The following is a 17,800-nucleotide window of genomic DNA, read 5'->3' as shown; positions in this document are numbered from 1 at the left end:
ACTATGCATGTGGTCCAAATTTAAAGCTTGTACCTTCAAAAATGTGAAAGTAGGTCACTAGGTCAATGTAAATGTCAAAGTTTGTTTCGGTACATAAAACCATGCATGTGGTCCAAATTTGAAGGCTGTAGCTTGAGAAATGTGAAAGTAGGTCACTGGGTCAAGATCAAGGTCAAATTTCATTTCGGAACACAAAACTATGCATGTGGTCCAAATTTGAAGCCTGTACCTTCAAAAATGTAAAAGTAGGTCATTAGGTCAATGTCAAGGTCAAAGTTTTTTCGATAAACAAAACTATGCATGTGGTCAAAATTTGAAGGCTGTAGCTTGAGAAATGTGGAAGTAGGTCACTAGGTCAAAATCAAGGTCAAATTTCCTTTCCGAACACGAAACTATGCATGTGGTCCAAATTTGAAGCCTGTACCTACAAAAAATGTGAAAGTAGGTCACTTGGTCAATGTCAAGGTCAAAGTGTTTTCTGGTGCACAAAACTATGCATGTGGTCCAAATTTGAAGGCTGTATAGCTTGAGAAATGTGAAAGTAGGTCACTAGGTCAAAATCAAGGTCAAATTTCATTTTGAAACACGGAACTATGCATATGGTCCAAATTTGATGCCTGTACCTTCAAAAATGTGAAAGTAGGTCACTAGGTCAAAATCAAGATCAAAGTTTTTTCCGGTGCACAAATCTATGCATGTGGTCCAAATTTGAAGGCTGTAGCTACAGAAATGTGAAAGTAGGTCACTAGGTCAAAATCAAGGTCAAATGTCAAGGTTCATCTGCCACTCAAAAATATACATGTGGTCCAAGTTTGAATGTTGTAGTTATTGACAAGAAGATTTTAAAAGCTTTTCCTTACATAAGTCTATATGAAGCATGTGACCCCCGGGGCGGGGCCATATTTGACCCTAGGGGGATAATTTGAACAAACTTGGTAGAGAACCACTAGGTGATGCTACATTACAAATATCAACGCCCTAGGCTTTGTGGTTTGGACAAGAAGATTTTCAAAGTTTTTCCCTATATAAGTCTATGTAAACCATATGACCCCCTGGGCAGGGCCATATTTGACCCTAGGGGTATAATTTGAACAATCTTAGTCGAAGACCACTAGATGATGTCACATACAAAATATCAAAGCCCTAGGCCCTGTGGTTTTGGACAAGAGGTTTTTCAAAGTTTTTCCCTATATAAGTCTATATAAACCATGTGACCCCCAGGGCGGGGCCATATTTGACCCCAGAGAAATAATTTGAATCATCTTGGTAGAGGACCACTAGATGATGCTTCATACCAAATATCAAAGCCCTAGGCCCTGTGGTTTTGGACAAGAAGGTTTTCAAAGTTTTTCCCTATATAAATCTATGTAAATTATAGAAATAAACAAAGGGCCATAACTCACTTATAAATTGTTGAACCAGTCTTATTTTCAGAAGGACATAACTAGGGTACCAATACATCATTCTGACAAAGTTTGGTCAAAATCCCCTCAGTAGTTTCTGAGGAGATGCGATAACGAGAAATTGTTAACGGACGGACGGAATGACGGACGGACAGACCACGGACGCAGAGTGATTTCAATAGCCCACCATCATCAGATGGTGGGCTAAAAATGTTGATGGACAGACGATGCACGTCACATGACACACGACGGAGACGGACATTGAGCGGTCACAAAAGCTCACCATGAGCCTTTGACTCAGGTGAGCTAAAAAACAGGGAGTGCAGTAGTTTATATCACATGTATTAATCTGTTTTACTGTCATAATTCTGTTGTAGTTACCATTGATTCTCTTTCACTAATCCACTGTTGATTTACAAATACTTTTGTTATCCATTGTCATAAACAACACACCCCAGGATCAAACTCAAAACCCCTCAGTTCAGGTATAGGGTGGGCACCAGCATGGAACCGTGACCCATCTAGGCCATTTCAGGCATGGGCTGGCACTTTGGTTGAACGGCCACTCATCCTGGCATTTTTCCAGACATGGGCGGGCACCTGTGTAGAACTCCATCTCATCCAGGCATTTTTCCAGACATGGGCGGGCACCTGTGTAGAACTGCCGCTCATCCAGGCATTTTTCCAGACATGGGCGGGCACCTGTGTAGAACTGCCGCTCATCCAGGCATTTTTCCAGACATGGGCGGGCACCTGTGTAGAACTGCCGCTCATCCAGGCATTTTTCCAGGCATGGGCGGGCACCTGTGTAGAATTGCCCCTCATCCAGGCATTTTTCCAGGCATGGGCGGGCACCTGTGTAGGATCGCCGCTCATCCAGGCATTTTTCTAGGTATGGGCGGGCACCTATGTAGAACTGTAACCCATATAGGCAGGATTTCAGGCATGGGCCGGCACTTGTGTAGAATCGCCACTCATCTAGGCATTTTTCTAGGAATGGGCGGGTACCTGTGTAGGATCGCCGCTCATCCAGGCATTTTTCCAGGTATGGGCGGGCACCTATGTAGAACCGTAACCCTTCTAGGCACAATTTCAGGCATGGGCCAGCACTTGTGTAGAATTGCCACTCATCCAGGCATGGGCGGGCACTTATGTAGAACCGTAACATATCTAGGCAAGGGCGGCACCTGTGTAGAAATATAACCCATCCAGGCACGATTTCAGGCAAGGGTGGGGACCTTTGCTGAACATTTGACCATTCTTAAGCCAGCTGGATAACTTTCTACCATGTAAGAATTCTACAACTCGAGTGAGAAGTAAGAGATTGAAAGTAAGTGACATTAGCCTTTCAGATATGAAGGCGTGTACTATGCGGTAGCAAGATACCGAGGAGCCCCGGAATAAAGCACATTTGACCTTTAAATTAATCTAAAATTGTGTGGTAAGTTACTTGAAAACAGATATAAAACTGTAAAGATTTAGTAATGTATGCATAAATAGACAATCCAACCAAAACAATATTTCTTGTTTTCTAACAAACAAGAGGGCCATGAAGGCCCTGTATCGCTCACCTGACCTATCGACCTAAAGATCATCAAGATTAACATTCTGACCAAGTTTGATTAAGATATGGTCATAAATGTGGTCTCTAGTGTTAACTGGCTTTTCATCTGATTTGACCTGGTGACCTAGTTTTTGACCCACATGACCCAGATTCAAACTTGACCTAAAGATCATCAAGATTAACATTCTAAGTTTCATGAAGATAAAGTTATAAATGTGGCCTCTAGAGTGTTAACAAGCTTTTCCTTTAATTTGACCTAGTAACCTAGTTTTTGATCTCACCTGACCAAGATTAAAACTCGACTTATAGATCATCAAGATTAACATTCTGACTAAGTTTTGTTAAGATATGGTCATAAATGTGGCCTCTACAGTTTTAACTAGCTTTTCCTTTGTTTTGACCTGGTGACCTAGTTTTTGACCCAACATGACCCAGATTCAAACTGGACCTTGAGACCATCAGGATTAACATTCTGACCAAGATTCATGAAGATATAGTCATAAATGTGGCCTCTACAGTGTTAACAAGCTTTTCCTTTGATTTGACCTGGTGACCTAGTTTTTGAACCCAGATAATCCAATATCGAACTCGTTTCAGATTTTATTGAGGGTAACATTCTGACCAAGTTTCAATAAGACTGGGCCAAAATTATGACCTCTAGAGTGTTAACAAGCTTTTCCTTTGATTTGACCTGGTGACTTAGTTTTTGACCCAAGATGACCCAATATCGAACTCATCCAAGACTTTATTGAGAATAACATTCTGACCAAATTTCATTAAGATTGGGCAAAAATTGTGACCTCTAGAGTGTTAACAAGCTTTTCCTTTTACTTGACCTGGTGACCTAGTTTTTGACCCCAGATGACCCATTATTGAAATCGTCCAAGATTTTATTGAGGGTAACATTCTGACCAAGTTTCATTAAGATTGGGCCAAACTTGTGACCTCTAGAGTGTTAACAGTCAAATTGTTGACGACGGACGGACGACGACGACGGACACAGGGCGATCACAAAAGCTCACCTTTGAGCACTTCGTGCTCAGGTGAGCTAAAAAAGGATCAACTCATAATTAGCAGGCAAACATGTTTATTGATTAACTATAAATACTGTATTATACTTTAATACCATAATACCATAAAATATCAAATAAGCAAGAAAAAAGCATTACTGTATGACTAATTCTCTAAGTATACAAAATAGTAATTTCTCAAACACACGATAAAAACTAAAACTATGAGGTATCAATAGTGAGATATAAAATGGTCCAAAAATGACCAAAAAACATTCCCTTTGTTCACCAATCTGACTTTTCCGACTTACAGAGAAATGCGCTTCTTTCAGGACTCTGCAATACAATACTTTTCTCAAGGCAAATCTCCCTCTTAAATTTTCAAATATTCATTACCGGAAATGCAAAAAATTATAACTGGACTTGGGAGCTCCATCGTTAGATACTTTACGGTATTTCGGTCTTAGAACACTACTCTAAATGCATGGAAGCGGGCAGCTATTATTATTCATCTTTTCTTGCCTGATTTACATTGTATAATCTTTAAAAGGTGAAGTCATCTTAAAGCGGAGTCTACAATTCAGGTATCACCTTTTTTTTCAAACACCAAACATTTAATTCTGTTTGTACTGTGTTCAAAACGGTGTCAATAATAGTTACTAAGTTCTAAAATTCTGCGAGAAAAAAAAAATTATTTCACTAGTATTCTGCTAAAAATTAATCTTCATTGCTGGGGAAGACCAGTGTAAGATTTTCAGCAAGTCCTTTCCAATACATCACCTGATTCCATCATGTATCATTTAAAAAGTGTACAAGAGGGCCATGATGACCCTAAAATGCTCACCTGAGTTACAGATTTAGACAGATTTTGGCAGATGGTTATGTAAGGAAATTTTTTTTACGAACCAAAATTATTTGAACATTCTTGGTAGAGGGTAACAAAAGGACCATTATGTGAAATTATTTTAAAATTGGGCCAGCAGTTTCACACAAGAAGACTTTTAAAGATTCCACAGGGAAAAGTGACCACGCCCCCTGGCGGCCATGTTTTTTTTGGTTACAAATCTGAGTAATTTAGACATCTTGGTAGAGGGACACACTAGGACCATTTGTTTGAAATTATTCTAAAATCGGCCCAGCAGTTTCATACAGATAGATTTCTAAAGTTTCCACTAAGAAGAAAGTGAGGACAGACGGACACCTGATGGATGCAGGATGGTGAGTGATCACGACAGCTCACCTCGAACACACTGTGCTCAGGTGAGCTAAAAATATGTCCCAATACATATAGGGTAAATTTCTATGACACTTAAATATACACCAGACATGTTAACAACTCCAAACTTTACCTCAACACTACTGATATTTTGATTAGTAAACAAAGAAAATCTTTCAGGTCGTCAAAGCACAATTTGAAAAAAACAAATTAACTCCCCTGATTAAACAACATGCTTGGCAGATATAAAACTGTGTTCAGACATGAAAAAAGTAACAGTAATATTAATACTCTGCATTTTCTTTAAAAAAAAAAATTCTTTTTAAGTACAGACATTCACGGATATAAAACTGAGTTTTTGGAAACCAGTCACAAAATGCAGTCATGCTATTGGTTAATCTCAAACATGTGTTAATAAACAACCAATTAGAAGCTAGAGCTTTGAGACAGGTTTCAAAATACCGTTATATATCCTTACGCCCAGGTATCAATGTACATGTACTTGAAAGACATGCATTAGGGGACATGTAGGGTCACACACAAAGGTCTACCCAAATTTAAATTGAATTTCATAAAAGTACATGTACACTGCATTTGGAAGCTATTTCATTTCAAAACGGCACTCAAAAACAAAAAACAATGAAATACAAAATTTGTTCTCAGTTCTTGTTGAAAAAGAAAATCCAGTTTTTTACATTAAATAAAAAAGGCTCAAATCCATACACTTAAAGGTAGTTCTGCTTGTTCGAAACATGCTTTTCTTCTCCAAATTACAAAATTCAATCAGCCATTTTACATCTCCATATGGCTAGCATATCCTGATAAATCGCCTAAAACCCCCAAGTACTGACGTAAGAAACAGGCAGAACTACCAGACTCTACCCTGATATATAACCTATTTCTTTCCTGCAAGCTTTCATATAAAACTGACCAAAAACAAGCTTCTATATTCACTGATGGAGAGATTAAGCTTTGAAAACAAACACATCAAGCTCAAATCTTAGCAAGCTTTCCTATTACACTGATCAATATAAAGCTTCCGATTAAAAATTCCAATTTAATTCTGTGTAAAATTTCATCAAAATCAAGCTCCTATTGACAGGAGATTAGCCGAACTGACGGTGCTTCAGTTTTAACAAGCTTATATACAACAATGATCAAAAATCAAGCTTCCGAAGCACCATGAATTGCATTCAGTTTTATAACTCGTGTATTACTGTCATGATTACGAATTGATTCTCTTTAATTTTGAAAACAAAACTCTGTATCACGTGTAAATACCATCAGTGCCAAGCATAAATGCAATACGTCATGTGAAACTACCATATACACTTGTTTTTTATACTTTACACCAAACTAAATTAAGTGTACAGTTTTTTTTTCACAGCATAAAAATCAATTTTATAAATTCTAAAAAAAACAAGGTGATTTCATAACACTCAAAAAGCTTAACATTTAAGATTAAAAAAAACCCTGTAAAATGAGATATTTTCTCAAAGGCTAAAAGTTCACAGTATCTAAATATTAGAACTGACTCACATATTACCAGCTTGTGAGACATATACCATTACCTGAACCAATAATTACTTTTGCGGACATGGACAGTCAGCATATACAGCGAAATAAAAATCCCTTGCGAAAATTTCTCATTTTACAATAACGTAATTATTAGTATCGACTACATGATTTCGTAGCTTTACGTAATAACAACATTCACTGTAACTGGAATAACTCAAAAAGACTTCAAATACATTGCAAATATATAAAAAGAAATGCATAATATTTTTTTTTAATTTTGGCATTGGTGTTAATGAGAAAATTTACACATGATTTAAGCTGTTAAGACGTGTCATATGACAAGACGTGCCATATGACACAAGTTTCTCTTCCCTGATGTATCTACCATCATATCATAATGAATGGTGACTCTCCAATCTTTACATCTGTACCATAAAGTCAACACACATTAGCAGAGTAAACAATTTTTACTGTGAAATCATAAATATTCGTGAGGGACTAACTTTCGTGGATTTCGTGGTAGGGTCAATCCATGCAATTTAATCCCAGCGAAAAAGTAAAATTCCCATTCATTTTTTGTTCAGAAGTTGAAATCCAAAAATTCATATCCCCACAAAATTGCCGTTTTGACCAAAACCACGAAATTTCATGCCAGTAGAATAAGGTGATTTTACAGTATGTGAAAGATGCATTTGATACGCCAACAAGTTTAAAAATCTGTAAATACATGTATCTCTTGATACTGTCTAAGCTGAAAAAAAAATCCAACACAGATAACCCCTTAACCGATAAATAATAAATACACATATGAAGGGCTTATTGCTTAAGGGCTGTAACAAAAAAAGATACCAAACACTATAAAATATGCAAGTTATATATATATATATATATATATATATATATATATATATATATATATATATATATATATATATATATATATATATATATATATCTATGATGCTAAGGTAGAGCACCAGTAGTGACAATCGGCAAATTACATATTCTCAGTATGCGACTTCCATATTCTCCAGTTTTTTTATGGACAGCACTGTGGGTGCTCAGCTTAATATTTATGCTTGAAGAATGCCAAATTGTGTAACAATAGTACAAGATCATACGGAAATTGCCGCATGTCACAACCAGTCCATTACCTTAAATGCACGTGGAGTCTGACAGATTACTGTTGTGGAACAATTCAATTACTGTGAAATCCACAAAATCAAATCCATTTTTTTCTGTGGATGTGTCAATCTGCAAATCAAACCCATTTTTGCAGATGCATCAATCCACAAAATCAAATCAATTTTTGTGGACGGTAATCAACAAAATCAAATCCATTTTTGTGGATGTGTCACTCGCAACTGGCATTCATTCTAACACAATTACTGGTCACCTTGGAAGCTTCTGGTGGTGGAGGAAGACCCCAGGTGTCCCTCTAGGCATAATTTCATCATGGGGGGCACCTGGGTAGAACCATCGACCTTCTGTTAGCCAGCTGGATAGCTTCTTCGACGACAAATTCAATGCCAGAAGTGAGGCTTAAACCAATATCAGTGACAGGCAAGAACCACTCCTTCCACAGGGCCCGTACATTAAAAGTTAAAGTCCACAAACATATCCCCATGAAATAGCACTTTTGGCAAAAAAGAAAACTCCAAAAACACAACCACAAAATTAAACGATTTCATAGTACATGATTTGTCAAGTAACTCACGTCAGGGACGGGGAGCAATATGTTTCACCTCCCTTAAAACCAAGGCAACGACTCCAAAGCAGTGCAAGTCAAACTTTAACATCCCCAACATCTTGCATATCTTTATTTGTGTCAAGTATATTTAATACAATATTCAATAAAAAAAATGTTACGAATGCTTCGAGCAGCATGCCCGTCAGTTATACAACAAACTCTGATTATTTGGTAAAACAATTCACTACTACGAAAAAACTCTAAAAACTCCGGAATATAAATCACCTGCGGGACAAAGTACTTCAAGCATTTGTACACCTAATATTTCTTTGTCTAAGCATTGTTAATATATTAATGTACTGTCACCTAAGTTATAGCATTAGTCTATAAGTCAAAAAACATTTAAAAGAAAATAAAGAAGTTAACACACAAATAAAACCATTCTTTTCATTTTTTTCCCATGTTTTTTTTTTTTTATTTTACTTTTAGAAGTTATATATCACACTTCTGAATATTTGAGGCATGGATAAGAACTGATCTATCCACCATCCTTACAAATTTGCAAAAAAAAAAAAAAAAGGAACATACGAAAATTACCTGCAATGTAAGAGTTCTATAACATATACATTAATGTAAATTGCCATGCCAAAAACTCCTTCAGTACGGCAGCTTATTTTTTTCCAGACACTGGTGTTTGTTTTTGTTGGGTTTAACGTCGCTCCGACACAATTATAAGTTATTTGGTGACTTTCCAACTTTGATGGTGGAAGAAGACCCCAGGTGCCCCTCTGTGCATTTTCATCACGAGTGGGCACCTGGGTAGAACCACCGCCCTTCCGTAAGCCAGCTGGATGGCTTCCTCACATGAAGATGTTAATGCCCCGAGTGAGGCGCGAACCCACATCGGTGCGTGACAAGTGATTTGAAGTCAGTGACCTTAACCACTCGGCCACAAAGGCCCAACATTTATTTGTAATTTATATTTAGCTATATAGATAAAGCACAATTCCTTCTCATAAATAGTAGGTAATAAAAGCCCAATCTTTGTGTCCCTTTTAAGCTTCCATAACCAAGACCATAAATATCTCCTGCTAAAAAAACTCAGACAAAAGCTCTTGCACAAACTTGAATAGATAATCAGCCACAGATAAGCTACAGAACTTTCCACTGAAATCTTACAATACTTAGCACATGATTGGTTGAATTTAAAAATGGTTAAAAAACATTATCCAATCAAAACAAAGTCAAATTCAAATACTTTAATTCAACTGGTTGTTTTTGTTTGAAAATAATTCAAAATCTTCATCCAATCAGCTCTAAAGTATGATTGGCTGAACATGAAAATGGAAAACGGGCATCAGCCAATCAGATGATTACAAACATTTTATAGTTAAAAGTGAAACTTTAAAATTATTAGCTAAAAAAAACCTGTGTCTACCAACGAGAATGAATATAATTCTGTACAATAAGAAAGACAAATTGAAATTATTAAGTTGAACTGAATCAAGATCAGATTCTTTTTTCTCTTAATTGTGTATTAACTACATTGAAGCCACATTACAATACAACACATACATTTCTCAACCCCCGCTCCGCACCCCCAACCCCCGCACACCCCTAAAATAAAATATTACAACATTTAGTTAGTATGCCAAAAATAAATATCTTGTTACCTATATATTAAGAAAATAAAACACTATGCAATGAAAATCTATATGGGTGATAATACTAATGTTTAAATACACATATGTTAATACATAAATATGTAACACATTGAGACTATTCTACATAAATTGTGTTAAAATTTACAATTGCTTGTTATTGCAACATAAAAGCATAAAAAACAAAAATTCCATATTGGAACAATACAAAAAACAATTTACAATAAAAGTCTATTCACTGACAATTATGTCATCAACAATAATTCTTTGACAAAGTTTTACAGTAAATATGGTAAAAATTAAGCACTTGGTAATAAAATAAGTAAATTTTATTCAAATTTGGTGGAAAGATACTAGTACTCAGCCACCAAGACTTCCTGAATTATTTTCTTGACTTATTAAATGAGTTGTGCCACGAGAAAACCAACATAGTGGGTTTGCGACCAGCATGGATCCAGACCAGATTGCGCGGATCAGGATCCATGCTGTTCGCTAACAGGTTCTCTAATTGCAATAGGCTTTGAAAGCGAACAGCATGGATCCTGACCAGACTGCGTGGATGTGCAGGCTGGTCTGGATCCATGCTGGTCGCAAACCCACCATGTTAGTTTTCTCATGGCGAGGCTCAAATCTATATTGTTAGTAATGTATTCTTTATTCCATGCTTCATACAGGTTCTCCCTGACCTATAACTAGGTCACAGGGTGAATTATAAATAAATCATCCAAAGCCATTTACTTATAGAACAACATATCTCAAAAATACATATTAAACAGATTCAAACACCTGACATAGTCTTTTACAAGAATACTAAATAATCGCCTCTTGGTTTTTTGGGGTACACAGTAAAGCACCTAGAAATTATGCCGCATTTTTTTCTTCTACTAACATTGTGATTTAAAGATGTTGTGTGTGTTGCTACAACATTAACCCTTATCGCTGGGACACATTTGATTCTGCCTTTGCAACAAGTGTAGATCACGATAAGCCTGCACATCGTCTGATCATGATCTGCACTGTTCGCCATTCAGTCAGTATCTTTTTGGTAAGCACCTCTTTTAACAGTTAATGGTACTGTCCGAATTGAAAGATGGAAAAGTTCATTACAGAAATTTAGCAGGGTAAGGGTTAAAATAAACATATTTTGGCTAAATCTTTTGTAGAAATACACTGTTAAACAGTATAACCATCAATAATCCTGATCATCTATGTTTAATTTACTATCCTCATATAAATGAAATATAAGTATAGTCTGTTTCTTGTTTTCCCTTCTTATATTTATAGCGTATTTCCCAAAATTACTGTTGAAAATTTTAACAAACTCAAACATCTATAGTCTGTTTCTTGTTTTCCCTACCTATATTTATAGCCTATTTCTGATTTTCTGTCAAAATTTCTAACAAACTCAGACATCTAAAGTCCGTTTCTCAATGCCGTTTGGTTGCACATTTACACACACAAAATATAGTCTTCCATCAAATTCTTTAAATTACACTTATATAATGTTATACACACAACAATTTTAATAAATAGTGGAGTTTAACAGTAGAGAAAGGGATTGAATATAAAAGAAATTATCAAAGACAAAAAAAAAATGTTCACCAATGATTGATGAACCAAAGGTCAAAGGATAAACTTCTATAATCTGCAGGCTCATTTTGGTCTGCGCTGTCCACTATGCCTTAAGTACATTTTCCATGAACACCCCTTTGAATAATGAATGGTACTGCTCAAACTGAATGGAAGATCAGTTCATTTTAAAAATTTAGGTGAGTAAATGTTAAAGAATAATGCTGCAAACATTTTGATCAGATACAGATATTTTGCACCAAACTCATAAAATCAACTGAACAACAAGTACCGTAAATACCCATGTATAAAACGAACCTGGGTATAACAAACGTTCCCTATTCGAGCCTAAAGTCTTGAGGAAAAAAAAACAGCAATCATAGTTTATACCCATGTCAGTTGAGGAAACTCATCTAAGCCCGAGCACAATACACACTCACAATTGATGGGTAGTCCTACGGCCTTTTACCAGGAAATCTAAAGTAACAAGAGCTGTCACTAATGGTGACAAATGCCCCCGCAGCACCTTGACCTTTGACCTGGTGACCCCAAAGTCAGTAGGGGTGGTGTACTCAATACATACTATCAGCATGTGAAGTTTGAAGGTCCTGGGTGAAGTGGTTCGCATGTAAAGTGCCTTCATGCAAAAAGTTAACGTTGGCCACTGTGACCTTGACCTTTGACCTGGTGACCCCAAAGTCAGTAGGAGTGGTGTACTCATAAAGTACTATCAGCAAGTAAAGTTTGAAGGTCCTGGGTGAAGTGGTTCGCATGTAAAGTGCCTTCATGCAAAAAGTTAACGTTGGCCCCTGTGACCTTGACCTTTGACCTGGTGACCCCAAAGTCAGTAGGGGTGGTGTACTCAATAAGTACTAGCAGCCTGTGAAGTTTGAACGTCCTGGGTGCATTGGTTCGTGAGTAAAAGGCCTTCAGGCAAAAAGTTAACGTTGGCCCTTGTGACCTTGACCTTTGACCTGGTAACCCCAAAGTCAGTAGGGGTGGTGTACTCAATAGGTACTATAAGCATGTGAAATTTGAAGGTCCTGGGTGCAGTGGTTCGCGAGTAAAGTGCCTTCATGAAAAAAGTTAACGTTGGCCCGTGACCTTGACCTTTGACCTGGTGACCCCAAAGTCAGTAGGGGTGGTGTACTCAATAAGTACTATCAGCAGGTGAAGTTTGAAGGTCCTGGATGCAGTGGTTCATAAGTAAAAGACCTTCATGCAAAAAGTTAACGTTGGCCCCTGTGACCTTGACCTTTGACCTGGTGGCCCCAAAGTCAGTAGGGGTGATATACTCAATAAGTACTGTCAGCATGTGAAGTTTCAAGGTCCTGGGTGCAGTGGTTCGTGAGTAAAGTGCCTTCATGCAAAAAGTTAACGTTGTGACGAACGAACTAACTAACTAACGAACGAACGAACGGACGGACAGTTGAAAACTAATATGCCTCCCTTCAGGGGGAAAAAAAGATGAAATTTTTTCACAAATAGTGTAATTTATTTACAAGGGCTTGGAAACCTTTGCAAAAATTTATAATTTCCTTAATTAACGAAGAAAGACAAGAATGAAAAAAAAGAAAAGAGAAAAATAGAAATATTCAAACACAAGCCAGCAATAAAAAAAAACATACCAAAATTTGGTGACTAAATAATAAAACAAAATCTACTCATATAAGTATGTAAAATCAATAGTAGCTCTCAAAATTTCAACAAAAAAATTAGCAATTTAACATTTAGCCTGCTGGCGGCACACGATTTTGCCATTGCAACCAGCGCAAACCAATATCAGACTGCAAATCCGTGCAGGCTTATTGTGGTCTACACTGTTCGCTATTTAGTCAGTAACTGTTGCAGTCTGATCATGATCTGCACTGTTCACCATTCAGTCAGTATCTTTTAGGTAATCATCCCTTTTAACAGTTAATATGACTGTCCAAATTGGAAGATGGACAAGTCCATTGTAGAAATATAGCGTGGTAAAGGTTAATATTACAGTGAAAACAAAGGGGAAAATAGCTATACAAATATAATAATATTATCTAACACATACCAATGGAATACAAAATCACTACATGAGATCTGTAAAATGATAAATTTGATTACAAAACATAATAATTCATATTTTTTTTTAAATGCTGTACTTCTAAAGCAAAATTTATTTACACATTTGGTGCATTTCAAAGTTTGAACACAATGTCACAATACAACTAGTTTATACGTTTTCATTTTTTTCACAACAAAGCCCTATCAAGCTATTCTGGTCGCCTGTTTGTTTTGCCTGAGATGTAGAATATAAGTCCCATATGGCTTTAAATTTTATGTTAAAAACAGAATGAAAAAGCTTTCCAAATAGATGTTATGCATCATTACATGGTAAGAAAAGCACTACTTTCAATTCTGCAAAATGTATTTTAAACAGTAAGAGTCATAAAGGGAGGTAATCAAAAACAATGTATTCAATAAAAAAACATTCTTCCTCGTAAATCAATATTCAAACCTTTGACAAAACAATGACTGCAATTAGGACTTAATGTCAAAACAAAAAATGCGGCAGCCACATTATTAGGAAAGGCAGTATGAGCCATTAAATATAACATCCCTAAGCAGCTGACCCCCAGATGTGTCCCATATATTTAATATATTTCCAGGTATTAATTAAAAAATTACACAAATCACTGTTTCACTCTAAGCATTATTCCATCAATTTATACATTTCAACATAATTAAACAAGAGCTGTCAAGAGGACATCAATGCTCGACTATTCAACAGCCTTGTCTGTTGAATAAATATAAGTTGAAAAAAAGGCATAACTATGTAAAAAAAAAAAACCAAAACAGAGTTATGGAACCTGTGCAGTGTAAGTCAGTTCTTTACAATGAATAAGAGTTTGAAGTTACAATCCATTCCCAGAAGTAGTTCCCGAGATACCAGCTTACATACAAAAACTTAACCAAAACGGAATGCTGATGCCACCGCAGACTACCTATTCTTCAAATAGTCAAGCTAAAAAATAATATGATGAGAATTCAAATTAGTATTACAGTAATTTCTGAATCAAATTTGAAGAGAAGAATGCCAAAAAAGCTAACTTTATATGGATTAAATATAGAATGTAAAAGCCAAAGTGTAATGTAACAACAATAACAATGTGTAAACATATTTACAATTTTTTATGCTATTTCTTTTGAATAAAAACAACAACAAACTTCTCACTGAATTTTTGCAACAACATAATGTCTTGACGCGTTAATGAATAAAGCTGAGAATATTATATTTGTACCGTAATTATCCATCTACAAGACGAGCCTTCTAAAAGAACGGCTCTTGTAATTACTTCAAAACGAGCAGTATTCTGTAGATTCTGTCATACTTACAAGTCAATAACGCTGACTCACTCATAAGACACATTTTTAGTTATTTTTCAGGAGAAAAGACTAGCCTTATAGATGAGTAAACATGGTGTACAAAGCTAAAATACAACATCACAACAAAATAACATGTAAATTACCCTGTGAACAACGAAAATTCTGAGGTGTATACTATAAGAGCCATGCCATGAGAAAACCAACAAAGTGGCTTTGCGACCAGCGGATGCACAGGCTGGTCTGGATCCATGCTGGTCGCAAAGCCACTATGTTGGTTTTTTCATGGCGCGGCTCAATTAACAGGTAATAGTAACTGGCAATTCTGACAAGTGATCCCGATTTTATACTTAGTTATATTTTTAGACAAAAAAATTAATAATCACATTTCATGGTAAAATATTTTTAATACTTAGAAATAAAATTTAAAAAATTATTTTCAAGGGTGGACTAAAAGACCACATAATGCGGGTTGAGCGCAATACTGCCGTAACTCCTTTATTTAATACAACTTAAGGCAGTATTGCATTCATCCCTCGGTAAATTTCGACTAGATATTTAGAAGACATGTATTATTCCAATCGAAAAGCCTTTAAAAGATTTTTAAGGCTTACTGGCCAACTGTACCAACATGTCAATTTTACCAGTTACATCAAATTTTTGACTAATGGATTAAATAGTTTGGAAAAAAAAACAACAATTTGACAAGTAGCTGCAGCTACAGTAATGAATGCTCTCATAAAGTTACAAAAAAACATCAAAAGAAAATTCTCATTCAAGAAAGAGAAAAACAGACAGATTTCTTGTGCTTGTTTTACCGAGTAGTTTCGAAGAACAAATATAAGAAACAGTGGTATAAAGTACACACTGTAACATTTTGTACGTATATCGCAAATTAATGATGAAAATCTATTGCCAAAAGTAGTACTATAAAATCATCAATATTTGTGGGGGGATTATTTTTTTAATGGCTTTGTCGCTGTTGGATCAATCTGTAAAATTAAATTGAATATACAAGTAGATTTCCAAAACAGTTTATCTCGGTAATCTTGGAAATCATGCCCCCACAAATTATCTGATTTTGGACAAAGCCACTGAAGTCTTATGCCCACCAAATTAAGCAATTTCAGACGATCTGTTCAGGAAGCTGCGAAAAAGGAATTTATAAGCAAGTGAATATTTCTGAAAATTATTTAAGTAGAAACTCAAATATTTTGTAGATTTCAGGAATGCAAAATCTACATACATTTTTTAGAAGTGCAATTTCATTTGACGATTTCAGGAGTGAAAGATCCACAGACGATTTTTAGAACGGCAATTTCATTTGAGGATTTCTGAAGTGACATATCCACAGATGATTTTTAGAAGTGCAATTTCAACTGAAAATTTCAGGAGTGACATATCCACATACAATTTTTAGAAGTGCAATTTCACTTGAAAATTTCTTGAGTATTAATTAAGCTGATCAAATTTCCAAAATGTAAAGTTTCACCTGAAGGTTTCTATTGCATTTTTTTTAAATTCTTCATTGACGAAATCTTTTAGTTTTTATTATAAAATAGCACAGTTAACACAACATTAAATGAAATTATAAGCCTCGCCATGAGAAAACCAACATAGTGGCTTTGCGACCAGCATGGATCCAGCTAACAGTTTCTCTAATTGCAATAGGCTTTGAAAGCGAACAGCATGGATCCTGACCAGACTGTGCGGATGCGCAGGCTGGTCTGGATCCATGCTGGTCGCAAACCCACTATGTTGGTTTCCCATGGCGCGGCTCATATCTTAATTATTTTTACAGATGAAATCACAACACCCCTTGAAAAAATATGTATTTCTAATACAACCTTTAGATTAAACTTACCTGAAAAAAGCAATTATTGATACATATATATATCATGCTGTAAGAATAATGATAATAGAAAAGGAATTGCTATCTGTTACCATGGCAACAGGCTTAAAAGAAGGAAAGAAGTTTTGATATATATTTTTTAAAATAGCTTTTAAATGTATATCGCACTTTGCTCCATTGAAAAAAACTTGCTTTTGTTATCCCACTGGAAAAAATATTAAACATTATTGATACAACACATTTCATTACACCTAATTATTTACAGATTTAACTCACTGACATAGAGAATCATTCGCATAAATTTTTATTTATAAATCTTATTCTAAATATAGCTCCTACACTTGTATAGTATTGCTTGCTTTCTTGAATTTTCTCTAGTCTTCCTTTGGATGTTCTGTTTTCTATTTTCAGCCAATCAGATATCGCCTTTAAATCTTCAACAACCAATCAGAACTAAGCTTCCAAGATTAGCCAATCAGCAATCACCAGAGCCAGAAGCCGCTGCCCCCTGGTCTTTAGACCCCACCTCTATGTCAACACGACATATTGGACACTTTTTGTTCATCCCAAGCCACTGGTCAACACAAACTATGTGGAAGAGATGCATACACGGTAACCTCCTGCAATAATTAATAATGTTTTGTCAAAAAACATGGCCGCCAGTGCTAAAATAGAAAAATCTTGTTTTGTTTCAGTTTGTCATAATTTTTCAACATCAATTTTCAAAAGTATTTTAAGAATGGAAATATACAAGATTTGACAGTATTTCCAGCTAAGAACGAGCCCAAAGGAACATTAGAACGCGCAAAAAAATACCAAAATCAGACTACGAACAAAAAAACATTGGATATAGAAAACCAGACCTGGCAATTTGAATACAGTAAATATAAGATCTTCCTTTCTTATATTATTTATGTGTTACTTAATACACTGTTTATAATATTATACCAAAAAAAC

The 17,800-nt window shown here is 35.7% G+C and overlaps 1 protein-coding gene across 2 annotated transcripts in view; it reads right to left on the bottom strand.

The window, feature by feature from the left end:
- Window positions 1-4,037: 4,037 nt before the first annotated feature.
- The window catches only part of LOC123542205 (LIM domain-containing protein A-like), a 51,640-nt gene continuing 37,877 nt past the window's right edge, over window positions 4,038-17,800 (bottom strand). For both annotated transcript variants that reach the window (XM_053532179.1, XM_053532180.1), the window contains exon 13: window positions 4,038-17,463. In XM_053532179.1, the coding sequence (XP_053388154.1) occupies window positions 17,319-17,463 (145 nt within the window). In that variant the 3' untranslated portion in view covers window positions 4,038-17,318. The remainder of the gene's footprint in view (window positions 17,464-17,800) is intronic.

This window comes from Mercenaria mercenaria, chromosome 19, assembly GCF_021730395.1.
Source record: "Mercenaria mercenaria strain notata chromosome 19, MADL_Memer_1, whole genome shotgun sequence".
In the NCBI taxonomy this organism is placed as follows: Eukaryota; Metazoa; Mollusca; class Bivalvia; order Venerida; family Veneridae; genus Mercenaria; species Mercenaria mercenaria.
Note: the sequence above shows the minus strand (reverse complement) of the source record. Positions and strands in the feature narration are given on the sequence as shown.